At 37.8% G+C, this 16,421-nt stretch overlaps 2 protein-coding genes across 3 annotated transcripts; both read right to left on the bottom strand.

Annotated features, from left to right (window-relative positions):
• Positions 1 to 3,723: 3,723 nt before the first annotated feature.
• LOC140921630 (uncharacterized) lies at positions 3,724 to 16,183 on the bottom strand. Of its 2 annotated transcripts, none has more exons than XM_073371635.1 (3): positions 15,938 to 16,183; positions 6,080 to 6,424; positions 3,724 to 5,157 (listed from the first exon to the last, which is right to left on the bottom strand). In XM_073371635.1, the coding sequence occupies exons 2-3, from the start codon at positions 6,416 to 6,418 to the stop codon at positions 4,366 to 4,368; spliced, it is 1,131 nt and encodes a 376-aa protein (XP_073227736.1). In that variant the 5' UTR covers positions 6,419 to 6,424; positions 15,938 to 16,183; the 3' UTR covers positions 3,724 to 4,365. The 2 variants fall into 2 exon arrangements, with proteins under 2 accessions (XP_073227736.1, XP_073227735.1); XM_073371634.1 differs by lacking the exon at positions 15,938 to 16,183 and adding an exon at positions 8,460 to 8,654.
• LOC140922043 (uncharacterized) lies at positions 12,716 to 14,504 on the bottom strand. Its single transcript, XM_073372073.1, has 2 exons — positions 14,125 to 14,504; positions 12,716 to 13,589 (listed from the first exon to the last, which is right to left on the bottom strand). The coding sequence occupies exons 1-2, from the start codon at positions 14,461 to 14,463 to the stop codon at positions 12,798 to 12,800; spliced, it is 1,131 nt and encodes a 376-aa protein (XP_073228174.1). The 5' UTR covers positions 14,464 to 14,504; the 3' UTR covers positions 12,716 to 12,797.
• Positions 16,184 to 16,421: the final 238 nt, after the last annotated feature.

Here is a 16,421-nt window from a genome sequence, read left to right as displayed (position 1 = left end):
CCCTCTCGGGTATAAAACCCTCTGTTTACGAGCCCTCTTTATTAATTTTTATAAGCAGCAGTTTGATGTATGCGCAGAATCTTAAAGGGAAGGGAAAGTGGTGTATAAAGGAACAAATAACAATTTTGAGAAACATAAACATGTGAAAAGTATTGAGACAAAGTTCCGACATTTCAGCCATGTCAGGAAGCCATTATCAAGAAATGAGTACAGTTCTTACTTTTTGATCCACCTACAATCGCTACTAACCTTGCAAAAAAGATGAAAAACGAGAGAAAAACCAACCGTGCTTTCTGCATTGCCTTCCGCGCGCCATCTTTGATTTTGTGCTTTTTAGCTCCCAGGGTCCCACATCGTGTACAATGCGCGGCCACCTTGCTCTTTGCTGAAGTGTGTGTCCCCGGTGGAGCATGTGTCTGCTGCTAAAAAAAAAAAAGAGACTTTCTACTTTTCTACGACTGTGTCGCTGAGATCTACAAAAAACAACAACAACAACAACACAGAAATAAATGGGATGAAATTTAAGCGGGGTTGTTTTGACAAAATAGACTGAAACACATGGATTCCGGATTGGGATGTAAATGAAAACAAACGGTTGCAAATAGGTAGCACTGGCTCATTCTCAGGTGTTTTACTTTTTTCTTTCTCTCTTTTTTCTCTCTTTTTTTGGCTTTATTTAAAATTGTGAATTAGTTGCGTCAATGACGGTAGAAGAGCTTTATTTTTTTTTTCTTATCATTATGACTTGGCAACTGAGTCAAACTAAAAGACGCCATCGCAGGTTTTTGTCAAAACTACGAACTGTTTTATATATCAACCGTGTCTTTTGGGCAAATCAAGCCAGAAAAGATCGTTTTGGGATTTTTTTGGATAGAAAAAGAACGATTTTTAGACAAGAAAAGTGACGTTTTAATAAAAGTACAAATAATTAAAGTTTTCCCAAGGGATTAATGCAGCAAAAATTTGAACTTTTTATCAAATTTTGGAGGGGGCAAATCAAGCCAGAAAAGGTCGTTTCTGGATAGTCTGGATAGAGAGCACACGTTTTAGACCTGAAAAGTAAAACTTTTAAAAAAGTCCCAAAAATCGAAATTTTTCAAAGGGGTAGGTCCACGCTTTTTGTCAAAAATTCGAACTTTTAATCATCTGAGTGTTTTGGGCAAATCAAGCCAGAAAAGATCGTTTTAAGATACACCTATTTCAATTAAGGTTGCTCCCGTGAACTATGTTTCATAGCCTGCAGTGCACTATGGTAAACCCTTTTAATCTTGTTCACGTTCATTGAAATAATTCATTGAGACTATTTGTAATTCTATTTGACTATTTGTAAAAAGGCGTTCAAGAGAGCTTTCAAGTCAAATGGCTGCTAAAATTCTTAAGCATGAGCGAGCTGAACATTTTCATTTTTAAAATCTCATAGTAAAAGATTAGTTATTACTAATTATTTCTTTTAACAACATTAAATGAATAGGCCCCGCCTGATTAAGCTGCATTTTTGCATGGGCCAGAATGTTGTTTATTTCAAATATCTTTTTCTGTTCATTTTTTGCCTTAAAAACAGATAAACACGTAATGTTAAGTTATTTATTGTTTTTCAACAAACGCCGTGAATTTTATTTGTTTTTTTTTTAAACTCCATCCAAAATTCCCACCTGCACGGAGCCAAGCAAACTCGCTGAAAATTTGCAGCATTTGCATATTACCACAGAGAGAAACCTAACCGCAAATCACTGTCTTAAATCAAAAAGCCTAGGATTCAGTGTTTCGAAATACATTGTCTTAACGTTCTGCTAACATAGCATAGAAGCGTTAGCAGCGTTTGCTTTCTAGTTTTCTATGCTCTTTGCGGGCACGTAATTTAATTACTAGACTTGCTACAATAATGCACCGCGGGCTATGAAACATGGATCATGCATCATTCTTCTCTGAAGCAATCTTAATTGAAATAGGTGTATACTGGATAAAATACAATGCTTGTTAGACCAGAAAATTAAGTCTTAAAAAAAGTCCAAATAATTGAAATTTTCCCAAGGGGTTAGTCCATGGTTTTAGTCAAAAATTCGAACTTTCTATCAACTGTATTTTTTGGGCAAATCAAGCCAGAACAGATCGTTTTTGGAAAGTCTAGATATATAACAACGTTTTTAAGACCAGAAAAGTGAAGTTTTAAAAAAGCCCCAAAAATTAAACTTCCAAAGGGGTTATTCCATTGTTTTTGTCAAGAATTCGAACTTTCTAGGGCAAATCAAGCCACAAAAGATCGTTTTTGGATAGTCTAGATATATAACAATGTTTTTAAGACCAGAAAATTGAAGTTTTAAAAAAGCCCAAAAAATAAAACTTTCCAAAGGGGTTAATTAGTGCATTGTCTTTGCCAAAAATTCGATCTTTTTATCAACTTTGTTTTTTTGGCACATCAAACCAGAAACGATCGTTTTTGGATGTTTTGGATAGAAAAGAACGCTTTTAGACTAGAAAAGTAAAGTTTTAAAAAAATCCAATAAATTGAAATTTTGACAAAGGATTAGTCCATGCTTTTTGAGAATAAATATCTTGGGGTTGTTCTCGTTGGTAATGTTAGGCAGAGAGTAGCATTGTTAGGCCCAATAATGAAAAACATAAACATGTACATGACAGGTACCGTTTACACGTCTTTTGTTCTCCCTACTCTTGATTACTGCAACGCTGTGTGGAGCTACTGCGGGAGTGTTAACGCTGATAGGTTGGAGAAATTGTAGAGGCGCGCAGCACGTTATGTGTCTGGGGAGCAGCGAAAAAGAGCTAACTTTCTTGGGTTACATGACTCTGGATAAAAGACGTGAGAGCCGTGTACGCAAACCAGTTAAGAAATGCTTAAGGAACCATTGTCCACAGTTTTTATGCACTATTTTAATTATAACAGGGGAAGTATTGCCCAGAAGAACAAAGAACAGTGCTTAACTTAGACTCCTGTCTATAAAGTTAAATTGTATGAAAAAAAAGGATTTGTTATCACGGTTGTGTAACTCATTCAGATTGAGATTTTTATGAATTTTCTAGTAATTTGATTTTCAAGTCTTTTATATGGCTGTTTCTATTTTTATTTGTACTCGACTATTACTATTATTTCTATTCCATTTCGTTTCATCACGTAGGGCGTCTGTGGAAAAGATTTTTTTTTTATACTGTGCAAAAACTGAAGGAGTTACCCTATAGAAAATAAAAGTTTCTATCTGTCTAACCTGTAAAACGAGTGAAATGCTCCGCCACTTTGTATTCACTACCAAAACAACTCAACCTCGTCTCCAGATCTTCTCGGTTACCCGTTTAATTATCTGGCGACATCGTCATCAGTTCTTATTATTGAAAATTCCTCAAAATTTGGTCGATGGTTATGATGAAATATTCTTGGGATCAGTTTTAGCCAATCAGAAACGGACGAATATTTTGAATGAATAATAAGGAGTACTCTGTATCCACCCACTACCCACCCCTTTAAAGCCTCAGGTTGGCTGTTACTGGGCAGATTTTATGAAACAACATTTATTTCAGTTTTTTTATTCGAAATAAGCTAATAGGCTTGGGCTTCGGACGTTTTAAATGATTTAGAAATTAATGCTTTATTAACCATTAAACTGTTTTCATTGCTTAGCCCATGCAAAGATCCTATTCTTTGCCGAAACAGAACTCCATATTTACCATTTTTATAACTAATAAAAATACCGGTTTTATTTGTAAGTCCACATCTAGGTAGTAATCGAACACTAAGCATTCACAAAAACCGTCGCGTGTTAAACTAAGACCATTGCAGGCTACTATTGCTAGCACTTTTCTGCAGGGAGGGGTTTCGGAGCTTCAATCTTCTGGAGCGGACCAATACTCACGGTATTGAAGTAACTAGATAGCCACGGAAGAACGGAAGGCACTGAACAAAGGGTCTCAAAACTATTTATAGATATTAATTGCCATATTTACACTCCGGCCTCTATCGCAAGAAATTAAATCTGTGTACGAGACGACACAGTGGGTGAACAACACACAGTCATTTCTGGAGTGTTGGTAGTCTGTTACATTTTCATGCAAGGTTAAAAGTTGTTTAAGCCTATATGATTTTGAGAGTCCATCAGTGCATCCCTTACTTATTTACAGGGTACTTAAAAGGCATTTAGAGTCTTAGGGCCGGTTGTTTAAACGAAGTCTAACAGGATTTAAGAAATCTTTGGACCTTCACATCTCAGCTGGAGCCAAAAATTGGGGGGGGGGGGGGGGGGGCCTCCCCTGGATCCATCACTGCTATATGCTTTAATGAAACTGTTCACGACAAATGGTGTTTAGCTAAAAGGTTAGCATTGGGCAATTTATATAAATACACACTGTCACACTGTTTTATACTTGTGACCCAAGCCACCACTGTGTAGTAGACGATGGGTTTACCGTGCACCTATGTTTTGGATTTGTAACAGCATAAAAACCGAAATTATCTTCTCCTGATATTGCTCCTGCCCCGGGATTCCACTGACAGCCATTTCTTCCGCTCCAGGAAGAATCTGTATGGATGTGTTGACTGTCTCTTTGAACCAACATTCCTTTACAATCAGTACAGTTTATTCCTCGCACTGAAACATATTCATACCTCTTGCATTTGTCCTGATTGACAAACGTTAGGAGATCTGTTTCATTGAGCGAAGAGCGTGCGTAGTCGGCATAACTGAGGCCTGATGCGAAGGTACAGGTCACGCGCCAGTGCGTTGAGTTGTTCCGGATATTAACCAAGGCTTGGTATGAAAGCCTAAAGTCGTCCCATGTGAAGTTGTTCTCGTTTCGAGGAAAATCGTGATAAAATGGTTTGTTCTTATATATGTCTTTGTTTGAAAGCGAAAACGATTCTATGAGCGTCCAAGCTTTACCAGCCTCAGAGGTAAAGTCACAATAACTCTGCACGGTTTTATTATCACTTATAACAAGTTCGTAAACACCGGAATGCGATCCCGGCCTAAATATCTTGAGACCTTGGCACGACCTGACTTCTGGATAAAACTGCTCGCATCGTTTTCCCTTGTAATATTTTGAGCATGTGCAAGTATAAGGTTCTCTGACGTCACTGCATTTCTCCTCACAGGTTCCGCCGTTAAGACAGGGCTTTGATCTGCAGCATCCGTTAACACAGCTTTGGTTCACCTAGCAATATAATTAAAATAATAATAATTAAAGTGTAGTCATACAGGATACCTTTTTGCATGTACGAATTAAGTTTTAGTTGTGGACGCAAATTTGTCTTCTTACACCTAACGTTTTGCACTCAAATTTAGTGAGCGATTCCGATCATCCCTTGGCCACAAAATCATCGAAAAACATAACCTGGCTGATTCGTTGTGAATATTAAACTTCTACAAAACAATGACTGATCTTGCTAACAATTTTGAGTTTGCAGCAGAAAGAATTTAGTGAGAATTTCTCTTTTAATCAGCGTCTGTTACATCAAATTTTGCTTCTTTTAGCGACGGAGCACAATAAAGCCGTGCTGTTGTCATAAAATCGGATTTGGTTTATAATCACAAAACACAGAATACCTTTGCATGTCACCAAACTCAAAGGTACAAATTAAATCGGGGCACTTTTTAACTAATCATATTAAACATGTAAATATATAGAGGATATTACACGGTGGCGCGAAGATATGAATTTTATTTTCGAGTAGCAAAACAATATTTTACTCACTCGCTGCGCTCGTTCGTAAAATATTGTTTTTGCCACGAGAAAATTAAATTCATATCTCCAAGCCGGCGTGTAATGTTCTTTTTATTATATAGACAAAATGACATCGATAAAATAATAGAGGGAAATTACCGAAATTACGTCATCCATAAACTCACGTGTGAGATTATGGAAAATAAACCACTCGGGTCCCGGATGTAGTTTTTATGAATTTTACGAGTGGTATATATTCCAGTAAAACACTCGGGTCTATATAATAAAGGTATATATTTTTACTTGTGTATTCAATAAAAACATTTATTTATTTTTATTATTTTATTATTCATTTATAGTTCATTACTCCCTAGTAGCTCTACTTGTTTTCCTATCAATGACACAATCTTACCTGTATACTATCCTGATTCATAGTGTACAAAGCAGTGCCTGGTCTAGTTACCAGGTCCCCAACCACGACATCTTTATCTGCATCCAATAATTCACATTTCCACCCAGTCAATTGAAATGCTACACAACCACAAACCTTTGCACAATGGCGAAAGCAATCAACTTGACTTGATACATTCATAGAACGAATAGTATGCCCTAATATGGCGACGTTATCCGTGAATATGTTGTACATGTACAGTAGCTGTGTTGCATGTTGATTGTCCTTTGCTCTCATAGAACGTGAAAGGAGAAGAGTTACCCATGTGACGAATAATAGAGACCCAATGCTTGAAGCCATTTTTGACTGAAAGAAGAAAGAATTAGACTTGTAGACACGACAACTAATACCTGGATATTTAAGTGGCGCACGAGATTTTACGGACTGGAATTAGTAAACCAAGGAAAGCTCTGGCAAAGAAGTGACACTTGAAATCTCAAAAAAAAAATAATAATAAAATAAAATGACCATAAAAATTTAATTCTGAATTTCAAGCAATAAGGAGTGATCAGCGGCTATTTCGTGTCTGAGCCTTGGCCTTATAACCGCTGTCAACGTCAAATATCCTGTCATAATTGGTGGAAAGAACTCATACAACTACAAAACTCCAGATTTTTTAAAGCTTCTATTAATAAAGCGAAATCGGCCAATAATAGAAAAAAAAAAACCACTAGCCATGTCGCAGGTCGTGTTAGAAACTAGATGATTATTCCTGTTGGAGAGATATGTTTGATTTATTCTGATGTCTTATAATTTTAAAATGACTTACGTTAATAATCTTGAAAAAAAAAAGTTAATTGCTTATGAAGCGGCAACCTCGTCGCCAGGGCTTTTCCCTTAAAAAAAAAATGGGTGGGGCGGCAAAAGGCCCTGGCATCGGCTGGTCAGGCGTCCCCTCGTGCACCCTAAAATCCTAGGTGTAATAAAAAAGCGCTATGTGAAAAGCTAAAATTATGGGTAACCTCACAGCGCGCGTTCTTGGGCGGCCTTTTATATCTCTTGACGATTAACGAAAAGTTTTACAAGATTTCCTTTCTGTCCCAGATACTGGTCATGGTACGTTTTTGCTTTCCTCCGATTTCTATGAAGGGGACAGCGAGTAACATTTGTAAAACTTCTGTTTATAGAGCGGTATAAATGACAAAAAAGCTACTGAAGCTATCGGCATGCATAAAGTATGTACTGGAAAAGTTCGCTTTCTCGGCTCTTCTGATATTTTATTTCATTTCTTGCGAAGTGGGCCGCCATACACAGCCTAGTTCTATTCACCTTAACTCTCAGCCATATCATAGCGACACGCGTTGGTTTAGACCTATCCTGTACGACCTGTTAACCTACTACATATGTATAGGAAATGTTTAGCCGTTAACTAATGGCTAAATTCTCGGTTTGTGGAATATACAAAGTGTCTTTATGGCTAAATTTTTCTTATAACTGTATAGCAAATTTATTGCAAATTTTGCATTTATATATACACCCTCGAATTCATTCGAGGTGCTAGTCGATAACAGCTTGTCTCAACTCTGAAGCATTTGACTTATTTGGTACGTGACAACGTAGAGCTGGTACGCCCTTTCATAAACTTGTAGCATTTGAATAATAAACAATTAAATGGATCTTTAAAAGCTTTTAAATCTCACACACGCGAATATATTGACATAGTTGGAGATTTTATTATTTTCCATTGTTAATCCATTCGACTTCTGTCAGCGCAAAACCAGCGGGTTGCATATAAACTAGTAATAGTTGACACTACAGCTGCCCCCGCTCTGTATATTGTCGGTCAATAGCATTCTTGCTCGTTGTGTAGCTCTTTGAAATATACCGATTCACAAGGAAGATTTTCACCCATTTTCCATACAATAGGTGAGATAAATACAGGAAACGCAAGGTTCCATGCACAGTTTCAGGTCGATTTACACAGCTTTGATCAAAACATTCTCAGTCTCGAGAATAGTTTATTCTAAACCATAAGAAAAGATTTAATTAGAAGCTGAATTTTTCGCTATTTCTCTTTCACTTTTTACATTCAGTTCATTTTATTTGCCGGAAAGGAAGACTTAGAATCGCATATTAGTCTTATTTTAAACTTTATAGCGGAAAGACATCTGTGAGCAGGGAATAAGTCAGCACAGAATTTTATTGTCGGCGAATTTCTGTAATCGTCCATCGTTCTGCTGGTGAGAAGCTAGCCGTTGTTCACTCGTCTTGCTTGTTTGGGGCTGAGCCTTATTCCGGTCAAAGAGAGAGAAAGAGTGTCTGGCAAGGTTTCCAATGAAAGATTTGTGAACTCGTGTCTGGCAAACTCTCCAGGTGTTTATATATACACAGTTATACGCACCTTATAACTTCTTCTGCGCCTAACGAGTGTCGTTAAAACTTTGGTCCATAACTTTCACTGAAACAACTGCTCCACAGAATGTCACTGATAACACGTAACGCAAAAGAGTGTCGAAGTATGAATGCACAATAAATGAGACAAAATCTACCTAAGCGGTCCTTTGGGGATGTTCTGTCTTTACGTCATCCTAACCATTTCGTACTTGCGGGCGCAAACAATAGACCTACCGATTCCTCGCGGCCCCTGTTCAAGCAAATCGAGATTTTTTCTTTATTGACTGTATGACTGTATGTTTCAACTGTAAGTACTTTCCTTAATATACGCGCTAGTTACTAGAGTGCCTCCTCGGGATTTCGCCTTCTTCCTTCTGTGTGCGTCAATCATACCGTCCAAAAAGGACAGCCGAGGAGTACTAGGAACGAGTTTCCGATTCGGGCCGACATTACCCTGCGAGCAGAAGCTACATTTTCGCGGTATGAGCTGATGTCTCATACCGCGAAAATGTAGCCTCTGCTCGCAGGGTAGGCCGACATCGGAAATATTCTCTAAAACATCCAATATGGTGGCTCAAGTGTGGTGAAAACTGACTGCCAGAGGAGCTGTTTTATCGCCAGAGAAGCGTGATTTACGGTATTGTTGACGAAGTTTGCGTTTTTTGTGACTTTTGCAGAGTTCTTGGTCCTGTATTGTAAGCAATCCTTTAATAAATGTCTTATCAATTTGTCTTGTCCCGCTGGCCGGTATTACCGAAGAAAATAGTACCGTCCAACGGGACTTTCTAAATTATAGCAACATTTGTTGGCATGTACATCACCTCTAGCTTTCATTGCTAAACTGTGTTGTAGAACTTGATTTCTGTAGGTTTCTAAATCACGCTTCTCTGGCGATAAAACGGCTCCTTTGGCTGTCAGTTTTCACCACACTTGAGCCGCCATATTGGATGTTTTTGAGAATTTCCGATGTAGGCCCGAATCGGAAACTCGTTCCTAGTACTCCTCGGCTGTCCTTTTAGGGACAACCCCCACATCGTCCACAATGCGCGGCCACCTTGCTCTTTGCTGAAATGTAAATCCCCGGTGGATGCATGTGTCTGCTGCTTAAAAAAAAAACATAGACTTTCTACTTTTCTACGACTTTGTCCCTGAGATCTACAAAAAAAACAACGACAACAACAACACAAAAATAAATGGGATGAAATTTAAGCGGGGTTGTTTTGACAAAATAGACTGAAACACATGGATTCCGGATTCGGATGTAAATGAAAACAAACGGTTGGAAATAGGTAGCACTGGCTCATTCTCAGGTGTATTAATTTTTTCTTTCTTTCTTTTTCTCTCTTTTTTGGGCTTTATTTAAAATTGTGAATTAGTTGCGTCAATGACGGTAAAAGACCTTTTTTTTTTTTCTTATTATTTTGCCTTGGCAACTGAGGCAAACTATTAAAAGACGCCATCGCAGGTTTTTGTCAAAAATACAAACTGTTTATATATCAACTGTGTCTTTTGGGCAAATCAAGCCAGAACAGATCGTTTTTGGAAAGTCTGGATATATAACAACGTTTTTAAGACCAGAATAGTGAAGTTTTAAAAAAGCCCCAAAAATTAAACTTCCAAAGGGGTTAGTCCATTGTTTTTGTCAAGAATTCCAACTTTCTGGGCAAATCAAGCCAAAACAGATCGTTTTTGGATAGTCTGGTTATATAACAATGTTTTTAAGACCAGAGAATTGAACTTTCAAAAAAGCCCAAAAAATAAAACTTTCCAAAGGGGTTAATTAGTTCATTGTCTTTGTCAAAAATTCGATCTTTTTATCAACTATGTTTTTTTGGCACATCAAACCAGAAACGATCGTTTTTGGATGTTTTGGATAGAAAAGAACGCTTTTAGACTAGAAAAGTAAAGTTTTAAAAAAATCCAATAAATTGAAATTTTCACAAAGGGTTAGTCCATGCTTTTTGTCAAAAAATCGAAATTTTTATTAACTGTGTTTTGGGGCAAATGAAGCCTGAAAAGATCGTTTTTTAATAGTCTGGATTTAAAACAATGCTTTTTAGACCAGAACTGAAGTTTTAAAAGTGAAGTTTTAAAATCCAAGAATCCAAATTTTCCGAAGAGATTAGTCCATTGTTTTTGTCAAAAGATTGAACTTTTTTCATCTCTGTGTTTTGGTCGAATAAGCCGGTAAAGATTGTTTTTGGATATTTTGGATAGAAAAGAAAAATCCAAAGAATCGAAATTTTCCCAAGGTGTTAGTCCTTTCTTTTTGCCAGATGACTTGCTTATGCATAAGGGCAAAATGGACTGTATCCTACTTGGCACTGGTCCCAGGCTAGCACTTTCTACTTCTTTTTCTATAACTATTGATGGAAAAGTACTTAATCGCGCTTCTGAGAATAAATATCTTTGGAATGTTCTCGATCCGTGGCTTACGTGGAATGCGCACGTTGATTACTTAGTCGGTAACGTTAGGCAGAGAGTAGCATTGTTAGGCCCAATAATGAAAAACATAAACATGTACGTGACAGGTACCATTTATACGTCTTTTGTTCTCCCTATTCTTGATTACTGCGACGCTGTGTGTAGCTACTGCGGGAGTGTTAACGCTGATAGGTTGGAGAAATTGCAAAGCTAGGCGCGAAGCACGTTATGTGTCTGGGGAGCAGCGAAAAAGAGCTAACTTTCCTGCGTTATACGTAGCTCTGGATAAAAGACGTGAGAGCCATGTACGCAATCTAGTTGAGAAATGCTTAAGTAATCATAACCATTGTCCACAGTTTTTATGCACTATTTTAATTATAACAGGGGAAGTATTGCCCAGAAGAAGGAGCAGTGCTTAACTTAGACTCCAGTCTATAAAATTAGAATGTACGAAAGAAAAAAGAACCTTTTATCCTGATTGTGTAATTTTTATTCAGATTGAGATTTTTATGATTTCTCTAGTAATTTGATTTTCAAGTCTTTTATATTGCTTTTTCTATAGTTATTTGCACTTAATTATCACTATTATTTCGTTTATCACGTAGGGTGTATATGGAAAGGATTTTTTTTTATACTGTGCAAAAACTGAAGGAGTTACCCTATGGAAAATAAAGGTTTCCATCTACCTAACCTGTAAAACGAGTGAAATGCTCCGCCACTTTGTATTCACTACCAAAACAACTCAACTTCGTCTCCAGATCTTCTCGTTTACCCGTTTGATTATCTGGCATCATCGTCATGAGTTCTCATTATTGAAAATTCCTCAAAATTTGGTCGATGGTTATGATGAAATATTCTTGGGATCAGTTTTAGCCAATCAGAAACGGACGAATATTTTGAATCTGAATAATAAGGAGTACTTTCCACCCACTACCCACCCCTTTCCAGCCTCAGGATGGCTGTTACTGGGCAGAAAGGTATGAAAAAACATTTATTTCAGTTTTTTTGTTCGAAATAAACTAATAGGGTTGGGCTTCGGACGTTTTAAATAATTTAGAAATTAATGCTTTATTAACCATTAACCTGTTTTCCTTGTTAAGTCCGTGCAAAGATCCTGTTCTTTGCCGAAACAGAACTCCATATTTCCCATTTTATAACTAATAGAAGTACTGGTTTTATTTGTAAGTCCACATCTAGGTAGTAATCGTACACTAAGCATTCACAAAAACCGTCGCGTGTTAAACTAAGACCATTGCAGGCCCAGTACTATTGTTAGCACTTTTCTGCAGGGAGGGGTTTCGGAGCTTCAATCTTCTGGAGCGGACCAATACTCACGGTCTTGAATTAACTAGATAGCCACGGAAGAAATGGTAGGCACTGAACGAAAGTTCTAAATACTACTTAATTGCCATATTTACACTCCGGCCTCTATCGCAAGAAATCTGTATACGAGACACAGTGGGTGAACAACACAGTGGCATTTCTGGAGTATTGGTAGTCTGTTACATTTTCATGCGAGGTTAAAAGTTATTAAAGCCTATACGATTTTGAGAGTCCATCAGTGCATCCCTTACTTATTTACAGGGTACTTAAAACGCATTTAGAGTCTTAGGGCCGGTTATTTAAATTAAGTCTAACGGGGTTTAAGAAATCTTTGGACCTTCAGATCTCTTCCTGAGTGGTTTAATTTAAGAAGGTTAATGCTCGTCTACTCTACACTATATGCTTTAATGAACGGTCCACGACAAATGGTGTTTAGCTAAAAGGTTAGCGTTGGACATACTGAAAATGACTTAGAGCGCGGTTTTGCTAAAGATCCCGTTTACATAACCGGCCCCTAGCATTTAGAATCTTCGGTATTGACCTGACTTGCTCACTTATTTTGCAATTTATATAAATACACATTGTCAACTGGCGGGTTTTATAATTCTGACCCAAGCCACCACTGTGTAGTAGACGAAGCGTTTACCGTGCACCTGTGTTTTGGATTCGTAACAGCATAAAAACCGAAATTATCTTCTCCTGATTTTGCTCCAACCCCGGGATTCCACTGACAGCCATTTTTTCCGCTCCAGTAAGAATCTGTATGCATGTGTTGACTGTCTCTTTGAACCAACATCCCTTTACAATCCGTACAGTTTATTCCTCGCACTGAAACATATTCATACCTCTTGCATTTGTCCTGATTGACAAACGTTAGGAGATCTGTTTCATTGAGCGAAGAGCGTGCGTAGTCGGTATAACTGAGGCCTGATGGGAAGGTACAAGTCACCCGCCAGTGCGTTGAGTTATCCCGGATGTTAACCAAGGCTTGGTATGAAAGCCTAAAGTCGTCCCATGTGAAGTTGTTCTCGTTTCGAGGAAAATCGTGATAAAATGGTTTGTTCTTATATATGTCTTTGTTTGAAAGCGAAAACGATTCTATGAGCGTCCAAGCTTTACCAGCCTCAGAGGTAAAGTCACAATAACTCTGCACGGTTTTATTATCACTTATAACAAGTTCGTAAACACCGGAATGCGATCCCGGCCTAAATATCTTGAGACCTTGGCACGAACTGACTTCTGGATAAAACTGCTCGCATCGTTTTCCCTTGTAATATTTTGAGCATGTGCAAGTATAAGGCTCTCTGACGTCACTGCATTTCTCCTCACAGGTTCCGCCGTTAAGACAGGGCTTTGATCTGCAGCATCCGTTAACACAGCTTTGGTTCACCTAGCAATATAATTAAAATAATAATAATTAAAGTGTAGTCATACAGGATACCTTTTTGCATGTACGAATTAAGTTTTAGTTGTGGACGCAAATTTGTCTTCTTACACCTAACTTTTTGCACTCAAATTTAGCGAGCGATTCCTTTAATTAACCGATCTCACGATCATCCCTCGGACAAAGTCATCCAGTGGCTGATTCGTTGTGAGAATCTAAATTCCACAAAACAATGACTCATTTTGCTAACAATATTGTGTTTGTAGCAGTAAGAATTTAGTGAGAATACCTCTTTTAACCAGCGTCTGTTTCATCAAATTTTGCTTCCCTTAGCGAAGGAGCGCAATAAAGCCGTGCCGTTGTCATGAAATCGAATCTAGTCTATAATCACAAAACAAGGAATACCTTCTCATGTCACCAAACTCAAAGCTACAAATCTTAAGTCTGGCGATGGGCTCTGGGCAGTTCATTACTCACTAGTAGCTCTACTTGTCATATGTGGCGTAGCTATATGTTCCAATCATCAATGACACAATCTTACCTGTATACTATCTTGATTCATAGTGTATAAAGCAGTGCCTGGTCTAGTTACCAGGTCCCCAACCACGACACCTTTATCTGCATCCAATAATTCACATTTCCACCCAGTCAATTGAAATGCTACACAACCACAAACCTTTGCGCAATGGCGGAAGCAATCAACTTGACTTGATACATTCATAGAACGAATAGTGTGCCCTAATATGGCGAAGTTATCCGTGAACATGTTGTACATGTACAGTAGCTGTGTTGCATGTTGATTGTCCTTTGCTCTCATAGAACGTGAAAGGAGAAGAGTTCCCCATATGACCAAAAATAGAGACCCAGTGCTTGAAGCCATTTTTGACTGAAAGAAGAAAGAATCAGACTGGAAACGCGACTACTAATACCTGGATATTTAAGTGGCGCGTGAGGTTTTACGGACTGGAATCAGTAAACCAAGGAAGGCTGTGTCGCTCAAAGAAGTGACACTTTGTAAATCTTACAACACAAAATAAATCAGAAAGATTAAATTCTGAATTTCAAGTAACAACGAGTTATCACTGGCTATGTGTTGTCTGAACCTGGGACTTATAGCTACTGTCTTGATTTACGGTAACCTCTGAACGTCAAATATCCTGTCAGAATTGGTGAAAACAATGACTCATACAACTACAAAAATCCAGTTTTTTAAAAGCTTCTATTAATAAAACGAAAACGGCCAGGACTAAAAAAAAAAAGAAAAAACCTAACGATGTCGCACGTTGTGTTAGAAAATAGACGATTATTCCCGTCGGAGAGATATGTTTGACTTATTCTGATGTCTTATATATTCAAAATGACTTACGTTAATAATCTCGAAAAAAAAAAGGTAATTGCTTATGAAGCGGCAGCTTCACACAATTTAATTGTTTTGTTTCCAAATTTTTCTTTTCTTCATCACTTCTTTCTTTTTGGGTCTTTATCTTTCTTATGCAACAAGTTATCATCCTGGTTTGATCGGTTGGAACGATCTCGTGACGGTTTTGACAAAATGATTTCGAAAGAAGTGATTTTTTAACTAAAGACTAATTTATTACCTATGGGGCATTAAAAAACCATGAACCAATGTCCAAACGCCACTTCTTTTCGCAACAGGGTGCCAATTTTATATCAGTGAGAAAAACATAGTGATTGCCAAAACAAGCTGAGGGAGGCAATTCTCGTGAATGGAGAAACCAGAGTTGCGGTAAACAGTATCAGTAAAGGGGAAAAAGTCGTAATATTATACCAGTTCTGTGTTACTGTAGAAAGGATGTTGTGCTCTTGGATAAGGTTCAAACAAGCGGAAGCGGTGGAGCAATGGGAAACTCCAAAGCAAACGCTTTAACCACAGGCATTGAAGACGATTCAAATGTATTGCAGAACTTGAAATTGGAACTGCGGATAACTATGCCTACAGACGGTAATAAGGCAAATTGGCATTGACACTAGAACACCCTTAAAAACAAGCCTAGCATTTTCAAGTCATAATGAATGTGATTAACTTACAGAGTTCAACTGGGGAACTCTACTCAATCATCAAACCATGTGGCCACTCCGCAAAAAGTAAAGAGATATTCCGAAATATTTTTCTATTTCAAATAACGACGTTAATTACCCTATTTGTTATGACAGACCAGCCTTTTCTATTCTCTGATTCTAATTTTGAAGCTTCCTGTGTGCACGTCGATCTTTCAAAGACCGCAACATTGAATAATAATCTTTACAAACGGCCTATACATGTTCGGGACTTTGTTCATTGAAAAATTGTTTAAGCAAAAATGTAACACGCATAGGGAATGTGTATATCTTACCTCTGAGCAGAAACAGCAGCTTTTCAACGAGCCTCAGTTGTTCGTGTGTAAATAAATTTCATGTCCTCTGCAACCTATACAAGTCAGTCGATGATTGGTTTTTGTGCTGGATTTAGAAAAGACCGCCGCGTCACGAAGACAAATTCACTCGTTGTTGTTGTTTTTTCTCAAGACACAGCACATGACTCCTTCATAAGACAAAAAATAGGAAAAGCCAAACTTTCGTTTACGACTCTTGTACATAAATGATAAATGAATCCATACATGATACTTTTCAATAGCGTGCAAATTAGGGGGCAGGTGTGTAGGTCTGTTTGTTTCGGTTTCAAAAAATGCAGGTGTTAAACATAATTAAAAATTAACACCGACAAAAACAAAAATCGGCGCAAGGCAAAGGCAAGCAAATGTCGAGCGAGCACGATTTTTCAGCGTCACTAAAATGTTACATATCGTGTAATCCTCATTTCATTGCTCAATTTTCTTT

This window comes from Porites lutea, chromosome 12 (genome assembly GCF_958299795.1).
Source record: "Porites lutea chromosome 12, jaPorLute2.1, whole genome shotgun sequence".
Taxonomy (NCBI): Eukaryota; Metazoa; Cnidaria; class Anthozoa; order Scleractinia; family Poritidae; genus Porites; species Porites lutea.
Note: the sequence above shows the minus strand (reverse complement) of the source record. Positions and strands in the feature narration are given on the sequence as shown.

What these genes read in the sequence shown, in the direction of transcription:
- LOC140922043 (XM_073372073.1), bottom strand. Translation starts at nt 14,463, where the DNA reads ATGGCTTCAAGCACTGGGTCTCTATTTTTGGTCATATGGGGAACTCTT. An exon ending in TGAATCAAGATAGTATACAG is followed by an intron (nt 13,590 to 14,124) that starts GTAAGATTGTGT and finishes TTATATTGCTAG; the next exon opens with GTGAACCAAAGCTGTGTTAA.
- LOC140921630 (XM_073371635.1), bottom strand. Translation starts at nt 6,418, where the DNA reads ATGGCTTCAAGCATTGGGTCTCTATTATTCGTCACATGGGTAACTCTT. An exon ending in TGAATCAGGATAGTATACAG is followed by an intron (nt 5,158 to 6,079) that starts GTAAGATTGTGT and finishes TTATATTGCTAG; the next exon opens with GTGAACCAAAGCTGTGTTAA.